Source organism: Schistocerca nitens, chromosome 5 (assembly GCF_023898315.1).
Source record: "Schistocerca nitens isolate TAMUIC-IGC-003100 chromosome 5, iqSchNite1.1, whole genome shotgun sequence".
In the NCBI taxonomy this organism is placed as follows: domain Eukaryota; kingdom Metazoa; phylum Arthropoda; class Insecta; order Orthoptera; family Acrididae; genus Schistocerca; species Schistocerca nitens.
The window spans coordinates 128,197,182-128,220,259 of NC_064618.1; the positions used below are offsets into that span (position 1 = coordinate 128,197,182).

General features: G+C 40.8%; 1 protein-coding gene across 1 annotated transcript in view; it reads left to right on the forward strand.

The window, feature by feature from the left end:
- The window catches only part of LOC126260918 (ubiquitin carboxyl-terminal hydrolase isozyme L5), a 66,592-nt gene that overhangs the window by 39,389 nt on the left and 4,125 nt on the right, over positions 1–23,078 (forward strand). Inside the window, exons 5-6 of the mRNA XM_049958379.1 lie at positions 17,770–17,967; positions 19,242–19,341. Of these exons, the coding sequence (XP_049814336.1) occupies positions 17,770–17,967; positions 19,242–19,341 (298 nt within the window). The remainder of the gene's footprint in view (positions 1–17,769; positions 17,968–19,241; positions 19,342–23,078) is intronic.

Here is a 23,078-nt window from a genome sequence, read left to right on the forward strand (position 1 = left end):
AAGCTACTAGTCATGTGGCCATGGTGCTTGTTGACTCGGAAACAAATAACGGTAAACCGCAGGTAGCAAAATTATCTACGCAGATATGAAAACTACCATTGTTACTTCAAGTTCCGCACTTGCATTTGCTGCATGGTTTCTCTGTTTTTGAAGGGCTCGCCAATTTCACAACCTTTCCAGTCTACAACTTTTAGTCATTCACTTTTGTTGCGAATTTCCTTGTTCAATGAATGAGGGCCAGTACTGGCCACCCCATTTTTGTGTCAGTTCCTCTTGCGAAGCATTGTTTTAATTTTTTGAATTATTATAAACAACTTTATGGGGAGGGCAACCACCTCTCAGGGCCCTTACAAATAACACAACCACTATCCAAATTATCATAAACTATACCAATTAAAAAGTCAGGAATGATGAGATGTTCTCAAAAGCCCTATAGCTGTATGAAGGTGCTTTATTTGCAAGTATGAGTTCCATGTCAGTACAGATGCATCTTCAGGTTTATAATGATTATATTCCCATAATATAGATGGACAGTTAATGGAGTCCCAGCTTTCAGGAAGTTATCCACATTAAAGAGTCAAACCACTACGAGGGTCGTCATAATAAAATTGAGTACACCCAGAGATGCTTGTCTACATGTACAGATCATAACAGCTGAATGAGCCAGGCTAGATATCACCCCATATGCTATATTATAAGATCTAGTAGACACCAGCTGTATAAAAACCAATGAAGTAAAACTTACAATCCTGTGTGTAATGTGCGTACTTCTGCTGTGTTGCTAACAGGCTGATGGGGTGTACGCAGAATGTGGAAGCCAGCAATACACTGTAAGGCAGAAGGCCATGGTGCCTGAGAGAAAAACAAATTAACACTCTAAGCTCCAAACCCGTAAAATTTACGGGCCTAGTATCGCGCGAGAATCACCAGACCCGTAAAATTTACGGGCCACTACATTTAATTTAATGCAAAACACTGCAACATTATTTCTATGGGTTTGGCCAACGTTATATGTTTTACAGGTAATAAAATGCGTCCATAGATGGCACAGCAGTGTTGTTTGCAGCACCATAAATCATGTTAAAACTTATCTTTGTGTTCTCAGTCTTCCTTACGTCGTCGTGTTATTTCATGTTTGTAGTCATGTCTCGGCGGGGTTTATCAGACACAGAAATCGCGGATTTGATTAATGATAGTGGCACACATTTCTGCTGAACATGTCCTGTGTAAGAGATATATGTAGTTACATATAAAGGGATATTCCTTTTAGAGAGCGAAATCAACAACAGCTCGTCTTCAGATGCAGACGAGAATGATGTTGAAGGTGTTACCTCAAATCCAGCGGCCGTGCCACATCCAACAGATGTTGACTAGACTGAATTTGACACCTACTGACCTCTGCCTGTCAACACTACACCCAAGCAGATTCTAGTGAATATTGATGACTCAAGTTCTGTACTGAATTGCAGTAAAGTGTTCCTTTCTGACAGTGACGTAAAAGAACTCCAGATACAGACTAATTTGTATGTATCACAGACAATCCAGTAGAAAAGAAGAGGAAATAACATGAAGCCTAATTCAGTTTTGAGTTTGTGGAAGCCAGTGACTACAAGTGCAATGAGGCATTTCTTGGGTATGCTTTTCCACATGTGTATTTCAAGAAAGTCAAAAATTGTGGACCACTGGAGCACTAACCCTGTTCTTAGTTGTAACTTCTGTCCTCAAGTTATGAGTCGTTCGCGTTTTACTCAGATACTGTTGTGCTTGCGTCTTGTTGACAATTCTAAACAGAAAAAAAAAAAAAAAAAAAAAAAAAAAAACAGGTGAATATCTGAGATCCTGGAGTGCAGCAAGACAGTCACTGTCTTCATCAAAGTCTTGATGGTCTTGCACATGGTTTCTTGAGACACAGTCGGCATTTTGGTGTTTTCTTCCACTTTTGTACACTATGGTAATGTCATGCTCTTGAAGACGTAGTGCCCACCTGGCTAGTCATCCTGTTGGATCCTTAAGACCTGTCAACCAACAAAGTGAATTATGGTCTGTAACAACTGTCACTGGCCTTCCATAGAGATAATGTCGAAATTTGCACATGGCTCAGATCACAGCAAGACATTCACTTTCTGTAGTTGAGTAGTTTCTCTCGGCTTTTGTAAGGTCCTAGAAGCATAGGCTATAACCTTCTCTTTTCCATTCGAAATTTGCACCAGAACTGTACTGACCCCATACCCACTGGCATCTGTGTGTAATTCTGTAGGTGCTCTCTCATCATACATACCAAGTACAGGGTCAGTCCTCAGAACTTTTCACAGCACATCGAAATAATCTTGTTGAGCACCACCCCAGATAAATTTGGCATTGACTTTTAGCAGCTCTTGGAGTGACCTGGTTTTGATACAAAAGTCTGATAAAACGACGGTAATAAGAACATAATCCGAGGAAGCTTCTCACATCTCCAATACTTTTAGGAAATTCCACTCACCTTTTCTGGGTCTGGCCGCACACCTTCGTTTGACACAAGGTGTCCAAGTATTTTGATTTCTTTGCTCCAAAGAGACACTTTCTTGAATTAAGTTTCAGTCTGCCTTGTTGGATGCACTTAAGAATGACCCTCAGTCTTTTTGTATGTTCATCATGTATCTCTGAGAACACTGTAATGTCATCTAAATAAGAAAGACACATCATCCACCTCAGGTGACGTAGAAGATTATCCATCATCTGTTCAAAAGTTGCTGGTGCGTTACACAAACCAAACGGCATTACCTTAAACTCGTACAGGCCCTCAGGGGTGATGCCTGCAGTTTTCTCACGATCAGCCTCATCTACTTCAGTTTGCCAGTATCCCGAGTACATGTCCATGGTTGAGAAAAACTTAGCCCCCTTCATACTATCTAGTGTATCGTCAATTCATGAAAGAGGGTAAATTTCCTTTTTGGTTATCTTATTAAGCTTCCTGTAATAAACACAAAAGTTCTAACTGCGATCCTTCTTCCTGATGAGGACCACTGGTGATGACCATGGGCTCTGCAAAGGCTGAATGATGTCATTCTTCATAATTTTCTCTACCTCATTGCGAATTATTCGACGTTCCGTTGCTGACACACGGTATGCTCTCTGGCTTATTGGTTGATGGTCTCCAGTGCTAATCCGGTGCATCACCGTTGATTTGTCTAATTTGCTCTCCACCTGTGTGGATTGAAGTGTTCAGAGAACTCTTGAAGAATGGCAAGTAGCTTCTTCTGTTGTTCCTTAATGAGATTTGGTGTTAGTCGAGCTAGATCTTGTCTCATAGTGGTAGCATTAATTTCGCTCACAGACGTCAGCATGAGAGTTTTCTATGATGCTCAGCTGTTATGCAATTAACGACTCAGCGTTTGCTATGCACACGCGTCTTGGAAGGATCTGCTGTTCTCGGCGACAGTTAACTATCCACAATTCACCGAATCCATTCTTTAAACGAGACTACAGAGGCTGGGATGACCAAGTTATTCTCCAGAGGTATACTTCTCTTACATTCCACTACAAGATCCGTGGGTTGATGCATGGCATGCCACATGACAGTTACCTTTATACCGCTGACTGCAGGACTGATCACTTCATCCAGCACACAGTCTCCACATACTCGGATGCGCATCTTCTTGTCCACAGTATCTCATCTAGTCTAGCATAATCTTTGAGCAACCACGATCTATAATTACCTGAGAAGCTTTCAAAAAGTCCCATCCGAGAATGTTGTCATGACTACTCTTGTAAGACGATGAATTCTAAGGGTTGCGTATGGCCACTTATACCCACACAAATGGTACATATTCCTATGAGTTTTACATATTTCCCATTAGCCACCTTCAGCAGAGATGTTTTGTTGTCGACAAATATGGTTTTCTGCAACTGGTGACGGTACTTCTCCGAAATGACTGAATATGAAGCTCCCTAGTCCACAAAAGCTTGGGCTGGTCTGCCATCCATGAGGATATCGACATAGTTTCCTATCATTTTTGTAGTGATCGACAGCGGAGGATTTTTCTCTTTGGCAGTCTCACCTCCAAGGAAAGCCGCACCCTTTAGTTTTCCATGTTGCGGTGGCTAGGTGATCGGCAAGAGCTTCTAAATGGCGATGGAGACCTTGATTGGCATGTTGGGGAGCGCCCTCTCCAGCAGCTAGCTTGCGGCGATGGTGACCCACGTCCCGTCCTGCACCCATATCTTCTTGTTCATCTTCATCGTCCCGGAGTTGGTGTCAGCTAAGATCGGTCTGCTGTCTTCCGGCACGGATGTCATCAAATATCTGCCACCTTTCTCGACAGTAGCGCATCACATGTCCAGGTCGTCCGCAGTGGAAACATACTATTGGTTATCCTGGGTCCTCCAGACGTCAGTCTTCCGTGGTGCCCAAACAGGTTCTTCATGCGGCATTGTAGGAACGTAACTCCGCCTTGGTCTCGACTTTTTTGCGGTTTTAAAGGGAAAGGACAAGAGATTGGGTTCAGTGTCTGTTCCACTTCCTCTCTCACTGTCTGATGAACACTTGTGAAATTAGTTGCTTCTTCTATCACAGACATTGATACAATGTTTGGAAGCCGTTCAAACTTCTTGCGTGTAATTCTTTTTTGATGCATTGTCTCGATATACTGGCACCATTTTATGAAGTCGTCTGGTGTTGAAACCTTCAGGGTAGGGCTTGATGCATGTCCTCAGCAACACCCTTCATGAGATGTGCAACCTTATCTTCCTCCTTCATTCTAGGAGACACTATTTTACACAACTCCAAGACGTCTTGAATGTAGGATGCTGTAGTTTCTCCTGGACACTGTGCCCTGCACTTTAATTTATCTTCAGCCTTGCATGTCTGTCATCGTGTATCGCCGAAATACTTGCACAGTTCCGCCTGGAATACTTCCCAGCTTGTGAACTTCTCCTTGTTGTTCTCATACTATTGCTTGGCAGTGCCCTCAATGTAGAAAAATACGTTAGCCGAACACATGGTATCACCCCATTTGGTAAATTTTGGCTATACGCTCATATACCTTCAGCCAATTGTTTGGATCTTGGCCATCGTCACCAGAGAACCCGGAAAGATATCTCATGTGGTGACACACAGTTGCTGTCATCGTAATGTTCTTCTGTCTCTGGTAGATTGCAATCTATTGAATATGGCTCGAACTCGGGTTTCTCGCCATTTTTAAACGGCGGCTCTGTCGTGGCCTGATGGGAGCCACTGTGTCATCAATAATGTGCACTATCACAAGTTCCAATACCCAGCACCTCCACCAGAATAATATCACGTAGAAGAAGGTGTAATTAGCTGAATGACTACCACTAACTTCACTTTACGAAGGTTTATTCAGCACTTGCACGTACAAGAACATGGAGCGAACTGCCTCCGCCCAGAATACATACAGAATATATTCAGCTACAGAAAATTCCAGTACAATGATTCTTGACATTTGTGGATACTTATAGAATGTACTCGAACTGAATATAGAAATTAAAATTGTACAGTCCAGGTCAGTTTTAAACTCACGACCCTCCATTAACAGTTTAGTATCATAACCACTACACCACGGTGCTACTCAGTTTCTTCTGCTGGGCGACAGGTATTTGTATCTCTGTCAAACAGTATGCAGAAAATTGAATGAGGGTGGTGTTTATTCCAGAGGACCATGAGAAGTTTTGCATTGAACCAATAGAACCGATGCAGTCAAACGACCTGGGCTGTAGCACATTGACATTGGACCATTGCAGTATTGGGTAACGTCATGTTTGCTGACAATACCAGGATTGGTTTGCGACCAGACACTAGATACGTTAGTCTTTGGAGAAGCACTAGACGACACCAAGAACTCTGATACATTCAGGAGTCGATCCATTTGCAGGTGGAAGTGTAATTTTGTGGGTAGTGATAATGACGGAACGGCAGACCCCTCCAATTCCCATGTATGGTAATTTGACTGGTCCATGATACCTCCAAGAGTTCTGCAAATGATTGTAAGGAGCTACAAACATGAAGTCATTGACAGACTCATCCTAGTTGATGACAACACAAGATCGCACTTTACTCTAGCAGTGTCTCGGTATCTTCAAAGACGCAACATCAAGTGAATGCATTGACCAGCAATGTGTCCAGACATGAATGCAACTGACAATCTTCAGGACCTCACTGAAGCTGCCATTGAGGACTGGGACCTCGTACCCCAAGATAAACTTGATGGTATCATCTAGAGTGTGCCTCACAGAGTTGAACAACTAACCCGTATGGTGGGAGGACATGCTCACTACTGAAGACGGATAATCATCATCATCATCATCATCATGAATAAAGATTTTCACCATTTTTCTTTTCAAGATATACACTTAAAGAGAGATCCTGCTTTGTTTTGTAATGATTTTTTGTAGCCAAATCGTTCTTGTTTTTGGAAATAATCACGTTTATTTTGTTAATAAGGTGTACAACTTTCAGTGGGTGTGTATAAGAAGTCATTGTAAGTAAACTCAATGATACTGCAGACTTTTGTTGAGGTGTGTATATACTAGTAATGTTTCGCAATACAGCATTCCCTTTTTCTTGCCATGGCGTGGGAGCTGGAGTGTTGTCGTGCTGGAGGAACCAAGTGTCCACTATTGACTTTGGCCACAGGTTTTTCAAAGATTGGTTGACTTTTGGCAGCACTGCTCAGTGTACCATTTAGTTGTGACTGTCTTTTGTGTGTCTAAAACAACATGCTCCACAATTCCACTCGATCTGAAAAAACAGCTACCATTTTCTTCTTTACTGATCAGGATATTCTGACAGCTACAGGTATGTCGTAATCTTCAAAGATGCAAACTTTGTTTTGAGTCTTAGTCGCCACCTCATAGTACAGCCAAGTCTTGTCATGTGTCAGGATGTTATTCACATACTGATTATGTCCCTTAGAAAACTTCTTTAACATCTCCCGAGTCATCTGCTCTTCTGTCAGTTTGTGCGGCACCCAGAAACAACAAAGTTTCTTAACTTGGCAATGATCATGTAGAATTGAATGAATTGCTGGTGCATTTAGCCCTAAATTGTCCTCTATCTGCTTATAGGCCACTCGCCTGTCTTTGTCTGTAGCATTTTCCTCACAGCGTCAATGTTTTCCTCTGTAACTGTTGATCGTGGCCTTCCTGCCCTTTCAGTGTCCTCCAGAGTGAAATTTCCTCTATGGAATTCTCTGTACCATCAGAATATAGTTGTATGAAGTAGACACACATCACTGAGTGCAAAAGTCATTTCTTCAAAGCACATGATCTTTGTCTAAACCATGTGCGAAGTTACGCAGCAAAACAGCCTGAATCCCACTTCATGACCACAATGCCATAGCAAACACTTCAAACTAGCCCTGCTAGTGAATGGCTGTGCCCACACACTCGACACAGCTGCTACAATGCAAGTATGAAGTATTCTCAAAACACAGCAACAATCAACCTCCTGCGACTTATTGTTGTGTCATATTGCAAAACTTTCGGAATATCCTTTGTACAGTGTGTTATCTGGCCTGGCTTGTTTAGTACTCATGGTTTGTACATATTGACAAGCATCTTTGCATGTACTCAGTTTTATTATGATGACCCACCATTGTGGTTTGACTCTTAATATGGATAACTTCCCGAAAGCTGGGACTCCATAGTTGTCCATCTACATTATGGAAATGTAATTATATAAACCTGAAAATGCATCTGTACTGATATGAAACTGGTAGTGGCGAATAAAGCACCTTCATACAGCAATGTGGTTTTTTGAATCACCTCATCATTCTTGACTTTTTAATTGTTGTAATTTATGATGATTTGAATGGTTTTTGAGTGCTGTTATTGAATTATTATATTTTTGGATACAGTCTGACATTTGCTGAACAAATGTCATATTGTTCAAAGGAACAGACACCACACATTAATATAAATGATTCGCCTCAATGGGCAATATGTCCGCAACCTTCAGCGTGGATGCACATTATTGTTCGGCTTCCAGTGGGAATCTAAATTCTAATGTTATCCTCATGAGCCCTGTGTGAGCAATACATTTTAGTATATTCCTTGAGTCGTCATTTGAAGCTGGTTCTTGAAACTATGTTAGCAGACTTCAATCATACTTCAAACTGTTGTCATTGGTTCCTTTCCGTCCCCCCCCCCCCCCCTTCCACCTTCAGTTACATAATTTAACTGATTATTGCCTTCCTGAGATATTATATTTGCTAACCCCTTTGCGAGAGCTAACCCACTTGTAATTGGAGTCCTTTGGCTAGATCTAGTATTTCTAGAATAGAATTGGCCAATACTGTCGGCCATTTATTATCGTAACCTTTTGATTATGTAGGGGAATATTGTTACAAGGAACATGTATCATCAGAAAGGTACAAATCCTTTAACACACCACTTGATCTTGGCCTGAGTGTGAGAGAAAATAGATGTGAAACAGCACATGTTAGCTTCTAAGCTTTAGGACACTTGCTACTTTTCACCTGTAGTAGATTTAAGGGGGCAAGTGGGGCCCTGTTTGGAAAGACTTTCCTAACAATTGATATAGACTATCAAGGGATATTAACAACCTTCCAAAAAAAGCTAGCTTTGGTGAGTCCATTCTCATAAGAAACCAGTGATCAAGAAATTTAGTATTGGTTGTAACTGAATAGACTGCCGATTAGAATTGCTTGTTTGGTAATCTGGAAAAGGCATCACCCTTATCTGTCCATAAGGCTATTGAGAGGTTAGCTGTTACCTCAAAATTAGTCAAGAATGTACGATTTAGGACTACTTATAGATGTATCCAGATAGGTGACAGAATCTTCTTTTATTTTCGTGCAACAACAATTGTACAAATATTTCAGAATGCAGCTATTGGTCCTGATGAGCCATTAGTACTCATCAGACTCTACTTACACAAAGACTTTTTAGTTATTCCATAATGAATCTTTTATTTGGCAGGAGCGGACATACTGTTCAGAAATTTCCCAACAGATTTTATGTATTTTTACTATACTTGCAGACAAATTTTGTCCTTCACCTTTCTGGGGACAGTGTAGCTAACAAATGGCAGCTGTCTGAGGACCAGGTTGGCAAACAGTTTCAAACGTCTGTCCGAGTAAATAAACACAGGAAAGACTCCTTGCATCCTGGCATGATTTACATTTTGAAAACTATTACATGCAATAGCTAATCAGTCATTCAAACATCCTATACACTCTAATTATGGTAACGACTACCGAGAACTGATAATTAAATTTTGAAACACTTCTGTTATGATTGTTGCAAGTAAAATAAAAGGATGTAGTTAATCAGTAACTTCTCCGTTTGTTCAGCAAATTTCAGGCTGTATCCACAGATATAATGATTCAAAAAATAAAATCCCTTCTTTGCAAGGGGAATGGGAAAATCGTGTGACTAATGTGACGGATGATGGGAAGAATTAATGCCACTTTGTTGGAAACAACTATGTTCATGCCACTGATTGGATTCACAGGCCCAAAAATGGGACCCTATATGCTGAACCTGAAACTTCCTTATAAATGCCAGTGATAGGTGTTCATGGCACTTGTGTAAGAGAGGCAGATTGTAGAAACGTAAAGGAGCAGAGTACTCAGAATAGAACTCATCTGTTTCTGCAAATATCCCTAAGATTCTCTGAAAATAATGTTATTTCAAGAAGTTTGACTAATATGTTGACAAAATCAAATTAAGTAAGAGGATTTTATGTATAAAAGCTGCAGTGGACATATAAGAAGAGTTTTCAGTATGTGCTTCAGCACATCCAGTAGTCAGGGTTATACTGCCCTGGAACATCTGGGAAGTCTGGGAAGAACCTGGGAATTTTTTAGAATTCCAGGAGTTCTTCGTTGTTTTATTTTTCAGTTAATTTTTTTGTTATTTTGGCTAATAAGACTGTACTCTAAGAATTTTACTTTAGCCCACTACTGCAAAATAATACTCTAGCTGTAAAACATAAATGAGAGATAAACACTAAAATGAAACTTAAATTGCAAAGAAAATGTGCCACTTGCAGCATCAAACGCAGTGCACACATAACCATGTGCCAACAGCAAAATATGTCAAAGGCTGTAGGACGAAAACTACGCAATGCTTCGAAATATGAAACTGCTTTCAATGAGCGTGACATCACATCTTTTACATTTCTAACAATTCATGGGTAAATATTGTGAATGGTGATCAGAGAAGCATTACCTTCAAAGAAAATTTACTTTTACATGTGAGAATGTGCAATGAATTTTGTAACTGACAAAGCATTTGGCTCTTGCTTAAACCAGCACTTTGAGAACCAGCCACTGAAAAGATTTTCAGGCTCAGAAGACCAGCGATTTATGTCTTATTTAAAATTGTACTGGCACATCTGTGTTTGTTATATCTGAAGGGTAACACGCGCTAGCTGTACTGTGTATGTATTAATTGAAACCAGTCTGCCCCCGGTAGCTGAGCGGTCAGCACGACAGAATGTCAATCCTAAGAGCCCAAGTTCAATTCCCGGCTAGGTCGAAGATTTTCTCCGCTCAGAGACTGAGTTTGTGTTGTCCTTATTGTCATCATTTCATCCCCATCGACACGTAAGTCGTCGAAGTGGCAACTTGCAAAGGAAATTCACCATATACAACAACAACACAGTGCTCTTACAAGCGTCTGCCAACAGCAAAATGTGTCAAAGGCTTTAGGAAGACTATGCAATGTTTCATAACAACAAATTGTCTCCATTGGGCGCGACATCACAACTTTACATTAGATTCGTTTGAGCAGTTGCGAGAGAGCTTATCCACATGTGCAGTTGAGTATGGTATGAGTAGTACCTTCTGCTTCTGGCTACAGAAGTGTGGCAGTTAGCTGTATAAGCAATAGCAGCAAGCAGCCAGATGCTATCCAGAAAAATTTTACTGGTGCACCTAAGCTGCCAGATTCACGTATGCGCAACAGGCCCGGAACTAGGGGACAGGAGCAAACCGGGTTATCTGCCCTTGGCGATAGTTTGGGGGGGCGGGGGGGGGGGGGTGCCAAATTCATATTATTGAGGAAAAAGACCTTGTTTCACAAAGCGCCTAGTACCCAGCGCACATTGGTCTATTGATTTATCATATGATTTTGAACGCATCCCTGTTGGTTTTTGAACAAATTCTAAGTCGATTTCTAAAAGAATCGTATGTTGATTCTTGAATGCGTGCATAGTGCACGTGATGTCTCTGCCAGGGGAATCCCCGTCGCATCTAGAAATAAACTTTCCTGCAGACAAATGGGGATGGATCTATACGAGCTGAGCGGAATAAAGCCGAACGGATGAATGCCAGTCGCTGTTTATGTAGTTGACTAGGTTTGCAAATGATCAGCGGTGTTATAACTACTAGCAAATTCCGTAGATTCAGACTACCAGAGTGGAAAAAAATGACTAACAGGAATAACGGGCAACAAAGATTGCGTCTTGTCTCCTCCGTGTGTCCAAGAAAATTAAATTCTGACAGAAAATTTTTGGCCAGACTGCTACACTGCTAAGGGCCAGTTGTACAGTCCCCAGCTAGCAGCCACTGAAGTATTACTCTGGGAGTAGTGTGGAAAACACGTTGTACAAACACGTAATAACGCCCAACCGGATAACTAAACCTGTGACGAAATTAACCAGAGAATAAGTTTGGACACTGGCAGAAATAGTTACAGAATTAGTGATAAAATTGCTTGTTAGAACGAGGAAGGAGAAGAAACGTGGACTCTCACAAATTACGGGAGGATATAACGATTCAAAATTTATTTAAAAATTTAATACTACTACTTTTCGATGTCGTGCTTCAGAAGCTAGAGAGTATGAATGAAATGTGAAACTGTTTCCTAAGACAAAACTTTTTGCTTGTAGTAGGCCTAATAGGCATTTGATATTGGTACTTCGTGAATTATATTCCGTCGTGTTATAAAAATGACCATTTGTGCCAAAAGAGTCTCGTTTATTTGGTGTGTATAACAACTACTGCAATATTGGGCAGGCCTGCTTCGTTTTATATAGCAGTGACAAAATACACATAATCAGATCGAGAAACCACACCTGTCTTGGGTACAATTTGTATTAACAGCTTTTCTAGTATTAGACAACGACAATTCGTTTTTTCATGTAGCAAAATGTTGACGAACTTTGATGAGGTAGTAGATTCTTTCCCAGAAAGGAAAGTACGCCATATAAAGCTGTGGCAAGATTAGAGAGAAAAGAAGCTAGGTCTTCACGATTGAAGAAACGTATACTGTCTTGCTTGTCTCTTATCTTTACTCGTTTTATGCATCCTATATTTAATTTTATGTCACACAAATCAGCAAGTTGTTAGCTAATAGGCAGTAAAGACGGCAAATTTTCTGAAGAGTTCTTGTTCTGCCTGTTACAAATATCTTGTTCTGCCTGTTACAAAAAATCCCAACCAGTATTAATTCCGAGATTTTTTTAAAAGAGGAACAGGATGTCAAACCGGCAGACTGGGAGCAGGAGAGGCACCACAGCACATTTTAATTTCCACTGGCGTGAATATAGTTTGGTGGCACCCATTCCATAACAATAAATTACATGTTTGAATTCCACAGAGCGAAGTATAAGAGACGTGCGATGGAAGAACGCTGTGTGGAGAGGTGTGGCACTGCACTATGCCACACTTAAGACCAAATAACATGTCTTACGTTCCCTCAAATATATACACTCCTGGAAATTGAAATAAGAACACCGTGAATTCATTGCCCCAGGAAGGGGAAACTTTATTGACACATTCCTGGGGTCAGATACATCACATGATCACACTGACAGAACCACAGGCACATAGACACAGGCAACAGAGCATGCACAATGTCGGCACTAGTACAGTGTATGTCCACCTTTCGCAGCAATGCAGGCTGCTATTCTCCCATGGAGACGATCGTAGAGATGCTGGATGTAGTCCTGTGGAACGGCTTGCCATGCCATTTCCACCTGGCGCCTCAGTTGGACCAGCATTCGTGCTGGACGTGCAGACCGCGTGAGACGACGCTTCATCCAGTCCCAAACATGCTCAATGGGGGACAGATCCGGAGATCTTGCTGGCCAGGGTAGTTGACTTACACCTTCTAGAGCACGTTGGGTGGCACGGGATACATGCGGACGTGCTTTGTCCTGTTGGAACAGCAAGTTCCCTTGCCGGTCTAGGAATGGTAGAACGATGGGTTCGATGACGGTTTGGATGTACCGTGCACTATTCAGTGTCCCCTCGACGATCACCAGTGGTGTACGGCCAGTGTAGGAGATCGCTCCCCACACCATGATGCCGGGTGTTGGCCCTGTGTGCCTCGGTCATATGCAGTCCTGATCGTGGCGCTCACCTGCACGGCGCCAAACACGCATACGACCATCATTGGCACCAAGGCAGAAGCGACTCTCATCGCTGAAGACGACACGTCTCCATTCGTCCCTCCATTCACGCCTGGCGCGACACCACTGGAGGCGGGCTGCACGATGTTGGGGCGTGAGCGGAAGACGGCCTAACGGTGTGCGGGACCGTAGCCCAGCTTCATGGAGACGGTTGCGAATGGTCCTCGCCGATACCCCAGGAGCAACAGTGTCCCTAATTTGCTGGGAAGTGGCGGTGCGGTCCCCTACAGCACTGCGTAGGATCCTACGGTCTTGGCGTGCATCCGTGCGTCGCTGCGGTCCGGTCCCAGGTCGACGGGCTCGTGCACCTTCCACCGACCACTGGCGACAACATCGATGTACTGTGGAGACCTCACGCCCCACGTGTTGAGCAATTCGGCAGTACGTCCACCCGGCCTCCCGCATGCCCACTATACGCCCTCGCTCAAAGTCCGTCAACTGCACATACGGTTCACGTCCACGCTGTCGCGGCATGCTACCAGTGTTAAAGACTGCGATGGAGCTCCGTATGCCACGGCAAACTGGCTGACACTGACGGCGGCGGCGCACAAATGCTGCGCAGCTAGCGCCATTCGACGGCCAACACCGCGGTTCCTGGTGTGTCCGCTGTGCCGTGCGTGTGATCATTGCTTGTACAGCCCTCTCGCAGTGTCCGGAGTAAGTATGGTGGGTCTGACACACCGGTGTCAATGTGTTCTTTTTTCCATTTCCAGGAGTGTATGTTTTATGTATCAGTCTCTTCAGAAAGATGTGTGCAACAAAATGAAGATATTTTTGAAAAGTCGGTTTTTAAATTTTTGGTGTCCTACCTCAAATGCTGAAGGGAGGGGCGGAAGCACCACTATCTAATATTGCCCTGGTTCAGAAATATCCTAGATCTGGATCTGATTTACAGAGCAGTCCTAGTTGTAGTGGGAGGTGGTAGTCTCCACGTGACCCGTGTTTACGTTAAGTGATTTTGCTGTTTCCTCTTCGTTTATTGCTCTCACTTCAAATGAAAACAAAATGGATTTCTGTGGCCGGGAGCTATCAAGTGAATTAAAATACATTCACATAATTACGGAAGGCTATAATATGTAATTAGTTTCAGATTTTATTTTGTTTCCACCTTTCTGACAGTCAAGCGTTGGTCGCCTTGCAGAGCAATGAAGATATTTTTGTCAGTTTGTTACAGAAATTTGACTTTTATTAATCTTTTCCGCTGAGGCAGTCAATTTATTGGAAATGAAGTGTTTAAATCCACACTATTGGCTAGTTTCAACTGTTAGCTGCATTTCAAGTTCACATTTTCATCTTCTAGCATGTATGGCATTATGCCTTAATAAAGAACCAAACATGAGATAATACAGTACAGTTACTCCAAGAAAATTTACATCTGAATCTGTACATAGGAATGTGCACTTTAAGCCTTTCACTTCTCGTCTGTTTTATTATTTGTTTGAGTTTATTTTATATTATTTCTTTACTTTCTCAGTCTTTTTAGAAGTCTGGTTAAGAATGGAGTGACGCGGACCTTTATCAAGCGTCACTTCCTTTTTGCTGTACGGTATTATATTATTATTATTATTATTATTATTATTATTATTATTATTATTATTATTTGTGAAACAACTCATATATTAAATGAAATATGTTACTACGAAAAGAGCCGCGAAATACCTTTTAGTGATGCTGTGCTATGCCTTTCTTTAGATCATTAATTTTCAACAAAACAAAATGTATCATGTTCCAATTGTTCTGTATCTGGCTTTCTATTAAGCAGTTATAGTATGCAATGATTGTTCAACATCATAATTCTGCAGTGGATTTTTGTTAATAGTAAAACAACAATAAGTACCACGCCTAACACGAGACTATTATCGGAGAAAAATGATGTTTTTACTATAAGGTTGCCAGACCAGAACTACGCACAGCAAGATTTCTTTCATGTGATGAAAATAAATTATCTTTTTGCACTATTATTAATATATTATCAGCAGCCCGCGTCAACCTGTAAAACACATCATAAAATCTGCTGCCCTGCTCTGCAACTTCGAAAGCTGAAAGAAATAATTTTTTACTTCACTATTACCTGACCGCTTCTTCGCGGTATGATAGATTTCATTTACTGCAATTTAAATGAACCGCGGCAGCGGCTGCCTCGTTCGTAGCGCCGCTCTGCACCACGAATAATATTTAAACAACTGAAAATGTCTTAAAGGGATGGGATAAAACACCAGGCAAGCTTGACAGAAATTATAATGCAAGGTTTCACTAAATAACTCTATTCAAAACATTTAAATATCTTAATTATTACACACCTTTTTAACATCTCGCTTAATGGCGTCCCTCTTACAAACTTGACAAAAGAATGCTACGCTAGCATACAATATCACGTCACAGGCTATCCTTCCCTCGTAACTCCAAGAAGAAGACAGAGAAATTAATGTTCGTTCTGTATTATTTATACTAGTCACATGTTCTCATCTTTGTTTGATATTTATCGTCTGTGGCGGTTTCAGTACTCGCCGACACAGATATTATCTAAAATAAATAATTAAAAAAATACATAATTTTATACAATAACAAAACATGATACACAATGTTTTTTCTCTTTATCACATAATATGTCTTTTGCTAAGAGACGTTACAAGCCGAATGATGCATTTTAGTATAGTTCACAAAATTCCCATGCTCTTGGAGTGTCCTCTAATGTCTTGTTTCTTTTATGACATAATGTAAGATCTTTTAATTTTTTACACGTACAAACGTACGGGCTTCCTGTGTCATCGTAGCTGCGCAAGTGCTGAGACACCTGTTATTTGGCGCGCTCTGGCAACTGCTGAAACGATTCTATTTCTAACAGATCACGGGGAAATAATGCGAATGGTTGTTTGGAAGGCATTACTTTCAAAGTAAATTTCCTTTTACGCAAGATGAACTCTGTGCTCGTGAATGTCCGATGAATTTCTGGCGACCATTTAGAATATTTTTGGGCCCAGAAGATCAGACATTTATGTCGTCGTTAAAAAATTTACTGGCACATTTTTGTGATGTATCTTAAAATTGTAACGCGCAAAAATGATCATTATGTGTTAAAGCTTAGCTTCTCTTGCAGCTTATTAACCTTAGTGACCAATATTAAATGTAAAAGCTTTTCTTTTCTTGTAGCAACACTATGTATATATGTATATTAATTTAAACCATTACCTTTTCCTATTTGTGTGTTCGCGCTACTTTACAGTGATGTTGCTATTGGCTGACTACATCACGTGTCCTATGATCTGAATATCGGCTGGCGAGATCGCTTGACATGAGCTACAACTGGCTTACAAAAGCGCATCGCAATCTAGATTTCAATCCTTTGGAAAGTAGCATGCGGTCTTTGGTGTAATTCGAATTTATACTTTTGTAATACGAAAATATGCTGTGTACATGTTTCTGCACATCAGACATCTTTCTAAAACGTGTTGTTTCCGTGAGTTTCATTTTCTAAAGTGCCGGGAAATTCCGCGCCGGTGTATAAAACCACAACCATTTAAAGGATTGATAAGTTTTACAGTTTCGAGGAAAAGTATACTGTTACTTAACACGGGAAAAATCCGGGATTTTTTTTATCATCATTCACGTATACACCCTGTTGTACTTTCGTAATAAGAAAATACGCTGTGTACCTGTCGTTGCATCAAAGATCTTTCGAAAACACGTGGTGGCATTTTTTCCTAAAGTGCTGGTTTGTTCTACGCCGGTATATAAAAACCTTTACCATTCAAAGGATTGATAGGTTTTACAGGTCCAAGGGAAAGTATATAAAAGTGTATTTTCACCCGGTATGTGTATTTTTAACCGGGAAATCCGGGAAAAATCCAGGATCTTTCCTCTCCCCCATATACACCCTGGTAGTCTATTCTGACAATTAATTTCCCTCCCCCCATGCATGCAAATATATGTGTTATTTTTAAAAGAAAGAACAAATTCTCATAACTTACAAAACCTGGCACCACTGTCTTTCATGAGCTGTTTTCACTGATTGTTTTACTCAAGAAATTTTGCAGTTGACATAAACAAGCAACAATGGCAGATATTTATCTTGAATGATGTGACCCATTATATTTGCCATGCGGAGTGGCCGTGCGGTTTGAGACGCCGTGTCACGGATTGCGCAGCCCCTCCCGCTGGAGTTTCAAGTCCTACCTCGTGTGTGTGTGTGTGTGTGTGTGTCTGTGTGTGTGTGTGTGTGGTGGTGTTGTCGTTGTTGTTGCTGTTAGCATAAGTTTGTGTGTAAGTCTATGGACCAGTGACCTCAGCAGTTTAGTGCCTTAGGAGCTAAAGTGCAAATAAATTATTACTTTTAGCCTTTGCCTTTTTTAATTATTTCCGTGGTTCGTATAATATAAAATATTTTACAGGCAAACTCTGTTTGAATATGAATCAAAACTTGCGTCCAAGAATGATGAAGTCTATCATTTTGTGGGATATGTGCCAATAGAAGGCCGTCTGTATGAACTAGATGGCTTGAAGGAAGGTCCCATAGATCTGGGACCTGTAGCTTCTGATGCTGATTGGCTAGACGTAGTGCGACCTATAATTGAAAAAAGAATTAAAAAGTAAGTAGTATCTATTCTTCTTATTTAAGACGTCATTTGTTTATTGGTGATAAGTTTCTATTTTCTCGCATACATGTTTCTAATTCTGGAGCACCATCAGTGGTTTTTAGGGTGTTGCATATTAAACAAAAATGTGTAGTTGCAGCTTTCAAATCATATGTTTATTTCTTGTTAAACTTGAAATATTTTTGTAGTTTTTCAGAAAGCTGATCCACATTATCAACCATTTGACATCCACTGCTTGATAAAGATCTTCTCTATACTTTCCCATGCATTGTAGCCTTTGGCTAAGACATTCATGTTGATACTGCATGATTTTTAAAGTCATCTATCAGCCTCCTGTTTTATCATCATCTAGTTATTTCTTGGTATTCTCATCCCTCTTCGTTTCGTTATCACCTTGCGCCTAATTAAAAATTCCAATCTAGTCTGCTTTGTTATGCATATCTCTCTCTCTCTCTCTCTCTCTCTCTCTCTCTCTCTCTCTCTCTCTCTCTCTCCTCCCCCTCCCCTAGTGTGTCCCAATGAGAACCTCTAGATTGCTTGCTGAGCAATCCTTAGCTGTGATACAAACAGATCATGAGCTTTCCTTTCTCAGGCAGATAGAACTTGGAAACCCAATTTGATTTACCCAAAGAACAGTGAAAAATCCTGTCCAGCCATTCAGATGTGGGTTTTCTATGTTTTTCCAGTATCACTTAATGTGCTTCTCATCCATCCTTAGTCCAAGCTTATGCTCAATCCATAGTCACTTAATGTGCTTCCCATCCATCCTTAGTGCAAGCTTATGCTCAATCCATAGTGACCATCTCATTGATGAGACATTGAACCTTAATCTTCCTTCCCCCCCCCCCCCCCACCCCCCCCACCCACACCCCCCTTTTCAATGCACCTAAATATAAAAACTCATCTACTGCTTCATTGACACTTCATTGTGTTAATTTATATTGTTTAATTTTCAAATCTTAGGCTATTCATAAGACTAAGAATGTCCAGTTGTAATTGATTTTTGTAGCTATTTTCAAACTTGTTCTTTTAAATTCCACTTGTGTATTTGTGCCTTGGCGAGTACAATGTTTCAGCAAGCAGGTGTTTCTCATATATTCCATTAACATGTATTCCTTCCTCATTTTTCAGTTTCAGTTATCTGAAAACATCCTTTTATGGCAGCAGAGAATAGTTTTGGTGACATGGAATCTTCCTTATTGTCCCTTCTTTCATTTCTGAATTTCCTGCCGATGGTGTAATCTGTATACTGCTCCATTTAATTTCAGGTACAGTGAAGGAGAGATTCATTTTAATCTTATGGCAATTGTATCAGACAGAAGGATGATATATGAGAGGAAAATTCAAGAGATACAAAAACAGGTGGAGGTAAGCAGAACGTAATATTAAGAATATATGAGGAGCCAAAAATATTTTTCTTAAAATAGTGATATGAAATTGTTAACTGGACACTAAATATACCATTTAAAGTAGCCAAGAAGCCACATAAAAATTATACAAAAAACAGCAGTTACTTTCTAAAGTGCTGAAGTCCAGTGACTTACTTTTTCAAATGTTGACAAGACTACTTTAGCTGTGGCTAAAGCTACTGCTGTATCATTGGTATGTGTTTCAGTTAGATATGTGTATAAGTGAAACCCATATGGCTGTACAAAACTAGTAAACCTATTGCAGTCTATGAATTACCCATCCTGTGTGTAAAGTTATGAAGCGAGTTCCGTGTAACGTAAGTGTCCAATTGAAATGTTGTTATTAGACAAACACCCCCATATGAAATCTCCTGTATGTATAAATTCTGTCTAATGTCACTAAATATTTAAATTTTGCACATTTTGAGAATGAATACTTAATTTATACATACATTCATTTGAATTATCGCAGTTACTGTATTTTATGTTCTAATGGATGTTGTTTGAAATCTTGTATTAAATGACACTGTTTTCAAACATATGCATTTGAAACTAAATTAATTGTGTGTTGTACACTTACATTTTGAAATTGAGGCAATTTCATGACCCAGTAGGTCTTTGGAAGCTGGTGAGACTCTCACACTATTTACTGGGGGGGGGGGGGGGGATAGTGGTTCTGGAAAGACGACTTTGATGGCATATGCCACCTCGGGGATGGTAGATGAACTGATAATGATTTCAACATAGTCCACCAACAGATGGCATAGTGGCATAGCTACCAGAGTGCCCATCTGTGTCTACCCTTTAATAGGGAATGCTCACACTCGGAAGGCTCAGTGTGGTGCAAACATGTGAAGCAAGCAGGCAAGCACGCCACGGTGATCTACTCATGCTTACTGTAGACAATTGAGCAAGTTTGAAAAGTGTCAAATTGTGGCCTTCAGAGTGGTTGGATGGTTTTTTCGGAAAATTGCCACATAAGTTGGACACTGCATCATTTGTGTAACGATGCTGATATCAGTGGTCATGTGAACATTCTCACAACCCTACGCAATTTTCTGGATGTTTACACAGCACGAATGCTTGCCAGGACAGCAGTGGTAGATCATACAGCTACCAAAGCACAGATAAGAAGGCTTATGAACCCATACATGCAGCATGAGGTGCTGCGAACCTGTTATTAGCAATGGGACTGCAAGCACGCACAGGTCGTCTGGTGCTGTCAGAGGATCACTTGGAAGAAGGAAAGGCATTCATCCAAGACACACTGGCTCCACCGCAGACATTGTGGTGTGGTTTGCGATAAGCTACAACTCTAATTCACTTTGGTATTTCTGGATTGTATGCTAGCCAGTTAGGGGAGGGTATGCTAGCCAGCACTCAGTACATGCAGAATGTTGTTAGACTCACTCTTTTGCCATTCCTGCACCAAGAAGGTGGTGATGTTCCAACAGGATAATGCTTTTCTGCACACTGCCCATGAAACTCAATATGCTCTGCTTGATGTGCGGCAACTTCCTTAGCCGGCTCCATCTCTGGACTTGACTCCAATCAAGCACATGTGCTATATGATGGGACCAGAAGTGACTCATCCACCAACAGCTCTTGCAAACTACATGAACAGGAAGAGCAGGTGTGGCATAACGTTTCCCACGATAGTATTTGCTATCTGTTCGATCAGCTGCAGGCCAGAGTCACCACCTGCATTGCCAACCGTGGAGACTACATCATGTGCTACAATACAGGTGTTTCAGTATGAGTTGATACCGGGTACCTCAGAACCGCTACTACTACTACTACTACTACTACTGCTACTACAAAGGATGCCTGTTGAGAAATTTTTGTTTTTAACTAATTAAATTGACAAGCTGAGTCAATATCTAAAAAAAATTATGGGAAAATTCGCTTCATCTCCAGCAGCTTTATTTGGATAATTTCTTGAGTAGTAAATGTATGTTTCTCAACAGTCACAGCTGTAACTTGCAACCTACAGATTAAGACAACTGAATAACAACAGTATTGTCCTCTCAGCGATGAACTGGCAGAAACGTGATCACTCCAGTCTGACCGTACATTTTATCATTTGTTGCCGACCTAGAAATCAACTTTGCTGTCAAGCAGTTGCCACTTTAGTGCCGTTGTTGAACTTCAGGATTCATTTATTATGCTGAATTTTGGGCATTCTGTGTGAACATATTTATGTTGAATTGATTTATCTCCTGTAGAAATGTACATTATTGTTGAGTATTTGTCTTTTTGTAAAGCCAGTTCAGTCCCGACTACATTGGCAACATGACAATATTTGCAGTCCCCTTGCCAGTACACTCCCCACATTCAGTCATGCTGGTGCCAGTGCACCCCCCCCCCCCTTCCTGTCTGTAAAAGTAAGATAACTGTTATATTAAGCTATATCTGTGAATTTAAGATGACCTGTATTTTTCAGATGAAATTTGGGTTTTATGCCGTGTATCTGTTTACATCATGCATTCTATGACAATCTCCATTTGATACATTTCTCCCTAGCTTTATTTTCTCCCCATTTATGCATGAGTGCAAGTTGGTTCCTGTGCCTTGTGACTGCTGTTAAAGGATTTGGAAATAGCTGTATATGTTTCTAATACTTGTTCTTCATACTCTCTGTATAACTTTTCCAGGCTACATAATTTTAATAGCCACAAAAGACTTTTATGACAGTCTCGGCATTAATTTGGCCATGGAAGTGAATAAACATGAATGGAAATGGCTCTACTAGCACTCTAGAAATACTTAATGTGGGATCAAGACAGAGTGTCAGGTAACAGTAAACTTGTTAGGGTCCCTCAGTGTTGATAATCATAATAGGCAACAACACAGTTCTCTTTAACATGACAAGTAGCTCCATTTCTGAAGCAGTCAAAGGCTTAATGTCTTTGAGACAAATGAAAATTTTCTGATGCTATTTTACTGGGGTGCTATAGTGCATGTTATTACCAGAGGACCACTAAAGTAGCAACAGTCTGCATCCAGGAGTGGAATTCGTGCTGCATGTAGGAGACTGCAACACATGTAGACAGCGGGTGTAGGTTGTGTGTAGCTGTGTTATGGCTCAGTGGACTCATATTGATCATCATTATTTTTGTGACTAGTACTGAGTGACCTAGCAGAAGGTGACCAATGTCGTCTCTGCCAAACATAACATCCTATATCAGTCTAGGTGCTACAAACATCTCTTTTCAGCTACAGATGCTGCCACCATTATTGCCTGGAAAACCCGGAATTCTCAGAAAATTCTGAAAGACTCAGTGAACTCTTAGAAAGAAATGTACTGAAACAATTTGTTACAAACCTCTCTTGAGATACTGCTACAGAAAAAAAATCAGTTATGGAGCCACTTAGGGAAAGATGAAGTGCATTGAATTATTGTGGTATTTGTAGCTCAGTCACAGTCATCCTCAGGACACTTGCTGACCTTGCGAATCTTCATTATTGTGTGTGTATCCATGGGCTCCATGCCCCATGGTGTGGTTGACTGCAATGAAGTGTAATGTGCACATAAAAATTTGTCGCACATGGATCGATATTTGAATGTGCTTATTGTGTAGATCAGAATTGAATATTCAGGATTTGGTTTATTTTACTAATTTCGGCGCAGACTAGCCCTTTGCCAGCTTTTCTCTTACTGCCGCGTTTCAGGTCGACAGTTACTGTGGAGTGTGT